Source organism: Oryx dammah, unplaced genomic scaffold (assembly GCF_014754425.2).
Source record: "Oryx dammah isolate SB20612 unplaced genomic scaffold, SCBI_Odam_1.1 HiC_scaffold_19, whole genome shotgun sequence".
In the NCBI taxonomy this organism is placed as follows: Eukaryota; Metazoa; Chordata; class Mammalia; order Artiodactyla; family Bovidae; genus Oryx; species Oryx dammah.
This window is the reverse complement of record NW_024070203.1, coordinates 42469119-42471895: the sequence shown is the minus strand read 5'-3', so window position 1 is coordinate 42471895 and position 2777 is coordinate 42469119. Positions and strand designations below refer to the sequence as shown.

Genomic DNA, 2777 nt, shown 5'->3' with positions numbered 1-2777 from the left:
TCCTTGTTCTTCATTCTTTTCCAGGCAGAAAGCTAATGGGGCATTTTGTCTCTAGCAGAGGGATATTTTCAGATGCTGAGGAGTTGCCTGGCACAGCAGGTCAGAGGAGTTAGGTGGGAGAAGGGAAGGAAATGTCCAGAGTTACCCCCATCACAGGACTGTGTGTTGATAGACTTCCCTTCCCCTTCTCTCCCCTCCCATTCACTCTCTTTTCTGACCTTCCCTTTGGCCTTTCCTAGTAAGAGGCCAGTATGTTTTCACACTTGGGAAATCTCATTCAAGAATTTTTGTCAATGGACAAGTCATAAGAAGCCCTTCCATTTTAGGGCTCGTTGACGTCATCAAGGAGGCGATAAATATCTGTTGATATAATTGGATGTGAGATTCAGTGTTGAGATAGCAAAAATTCTGCCCCTCGTTCCCGGGCAGGGCCCTATGATTTATGCAGGAGCAGAGGCAGCGCGCAATCCAGCTGTCAAGAGAGCGTCAGCTTATTAGGCAAATGCTGCGTGGTTTCTGAAGAGGGTCGACACTATAAAATCCCCTTCCAGGCTCTGGTGTGGAGAAACTGAGAGCCCACGTCCGTGGAGAGACAGAAGAGGAAAAGAACTGAGTGGGAAGAGAAAGGAGAAGGGAAGAGAATCCCTGAAAAAAAAGCCCCAGAGACTTTCTCTGCAGAGAAGCGCTGCGCCTCGCTCACCTGCAGAAGCACCTCGGAAGGTAGGGAGCGCCTAGACGGAACTGCGCCTCCAACTTTGCACTGCCTGAGCTGCCAGGGTGTGCGCCGCGCTGCCGGCTGTTTCTAGGCGTGTGTGTATGTGTGTGTGTGTGTGTGTGTGTGTGCGTGCGCGCGCGTTTGTGCGCGCCCGTGCCACAGGATTCCGATAGATAGTAGCTGAGATGCTACTAAAAGCAAACTTAGACGGCTGCTCAGCGTTACCTGAACTGGCCGTTATTCCTCATTGTCTGTGTAAACGAGTCCCCATCCATCCCGACCACCGAGAGAACCAAGGGCAGGGATGGGAAAAGAGGAAGGAGAGGCAGCAGTTCTCAGTTTGGAGAAAAATGCTGAAACATCCGGAAAGGGTGGTGGTGGGGTCGCGGGGAGGGGGAAATGTTTACAGCCCTTGAGACCACGAATTTGCAGGTCTTCTTTAGAGGCAGGGGAATTGGTCTGGGGGAATCGTTAGACAGGGGACTCGGGGACTCTCCCTAAGTGAGTCTTGTAAGGAGAGTCGCTTCAGCCTGGAGCGGGACTGAGCCTTGTTGCCGCGCCCTGCCCTTCCAAGCTGCTCCCCTTCTTGGTCTCACTCCAGCTCTGGAAGTGCTAATTCCGGCGCTTCAGCACTACGGACAGCGCCCCACCCACGCCGGGAGCTGGGTCTGTGGGTGTCGTCCTGCGGGAAACTCCCAGTGGAGCTCAACTCTGCTAATTCTTTTTTTCTCTTATTCCGCCCTCTGCCCACCTCTGTACCGCAATTAGCGCCCCCTAACATGCGACTGCCGCTGCTCGTGTCCGTGGGCGTCCTGCTGGTGGCTCTGCTGCCCTCCCCGCCATGCAGGGCCCTCCTCAGCCGGGGGCCCATCCCGGGTGCCCGGCAGGCATCGCAGCACCCCCAGCCCCTGAGTTTCTTCCAGCCGCCGCCGCAGCCCCAGGAACCCCAGGCTCTGCCCACCCTACTCCGCGTTGGGGAGGAATACTTCCTCCGCCTGGGTAACCTCGATGAGACCCGGGCTGCTCCCCTCTCTCCCGCCGCCTCGCCTCTCGCCAGCAGAAGCAGCAGTCGCCTTTCTCCGAACAAGGTCGCCGCCAACTTTTTCCGAGCGCTGCTGCAGCCCCGGCGCCCACTCGACAGCCCAGCGGGTCCCGCGGAAAGCGGCACGGAGAACGCCCTCGGCAGCCGCCAGGAGGCGCCAGCCGCCAGGAAGAGGCGATCCCAGGAACCTCCCATCTCCCTGGATCTCACCTTCCACCTCCTCCGAGAAGTCTTGGAAATGACCAAGGCCGATCAGTTAGCGCAGCAAGCTCATAGCAATAGGAAACTGTTGGACATTGCTGGGAAATGAAACGGTGCGTTTGGCTAAAAATATTCTGTATTTAGCACAAAAGTGAATTTAAAAATCTAAAAATTAAAAAATAAAAATACAGTATTCTATACCATAGCATTGGTCTGATACCATTTGTTTATTTTTATATAGATTGAGATGTAGAGGATGTACAGCAAGAGCGCCCAGACTCCTTAATTAGCATGCACACAGTGTATTCATATGCAGTAACAGCGACAATATGTAATTTGCATCCTATACTTCTAGTTTCTACTTCCAGGTGTCTTTTAACAGAGTTTTATAGAGAGTATAGACCCAGGGGAAAATGTTTTGAAGAAGTAGACATAAGTCACCATACTGATTTTATTGTATTTTGAGCTAAAAAGAATATCATTCTCTAGGGTGGTTGAGACAAAAATATGTAAGCTCTTTGAACCAAGTTTTCCTTGTAAACGTTTCAGTAATAAAACATCTTTCCAATCCTTGATCAATTTGGCTCTGTAAAAGAATGCTGAATATTTATATTTCTAATAAAAGCTGCAAAGGTAATCACGACTTTATTTTTCCTCTCCAATGCTCACAGGGGAAAACTGAGCTCCTTACTTCCTCCAAATTGACATCAACACAAGAATAAACAAAACTCCTGGCATTTTTATTTTCTGCTAAAACCACAAACATATGTCGATGGTTCACACAAATCCTGCAACTAACTTGGACTCATCTCTGCACCT

General features: G+C 50.9%; 1 protein-coding gene across 1 annotated transcript; it reads left to right on the top strand.

The window, feature by feature from the left end:
• Window positions 1–453: 453 nt before the first annotated feature.
• Window positions 454–2537, top strand: CRH (corticotropin releasing hormone). The gene is made up of 2 exons (XM_040261313.1): window positions 454–720; window positions 1484–2537. The coding sequence occupies exon 2, from the start codon at window positions 1495–1497 to the stop codon at window positions 2065–2067; it is 573 nt and encodes a 190-aa protein (XP_040117247.1). The 5' UTR covers window positions 454–720; window positions 1484–1494; the 3' UTR covers window positions 2068–2537.
• Window positions 2538–2777: the final 240 nt, after the last annotated feature.

Bases quoted from the DNA above. Each gene is read 5' to 3' on its own strand.
- CRH (XM_040261313.1), top strand. From the start codon at position 1,495: ATGCGACTGCCGCTGCTCGTGTCCGTGGGCGTCCTGCTGGTGGCTCTG.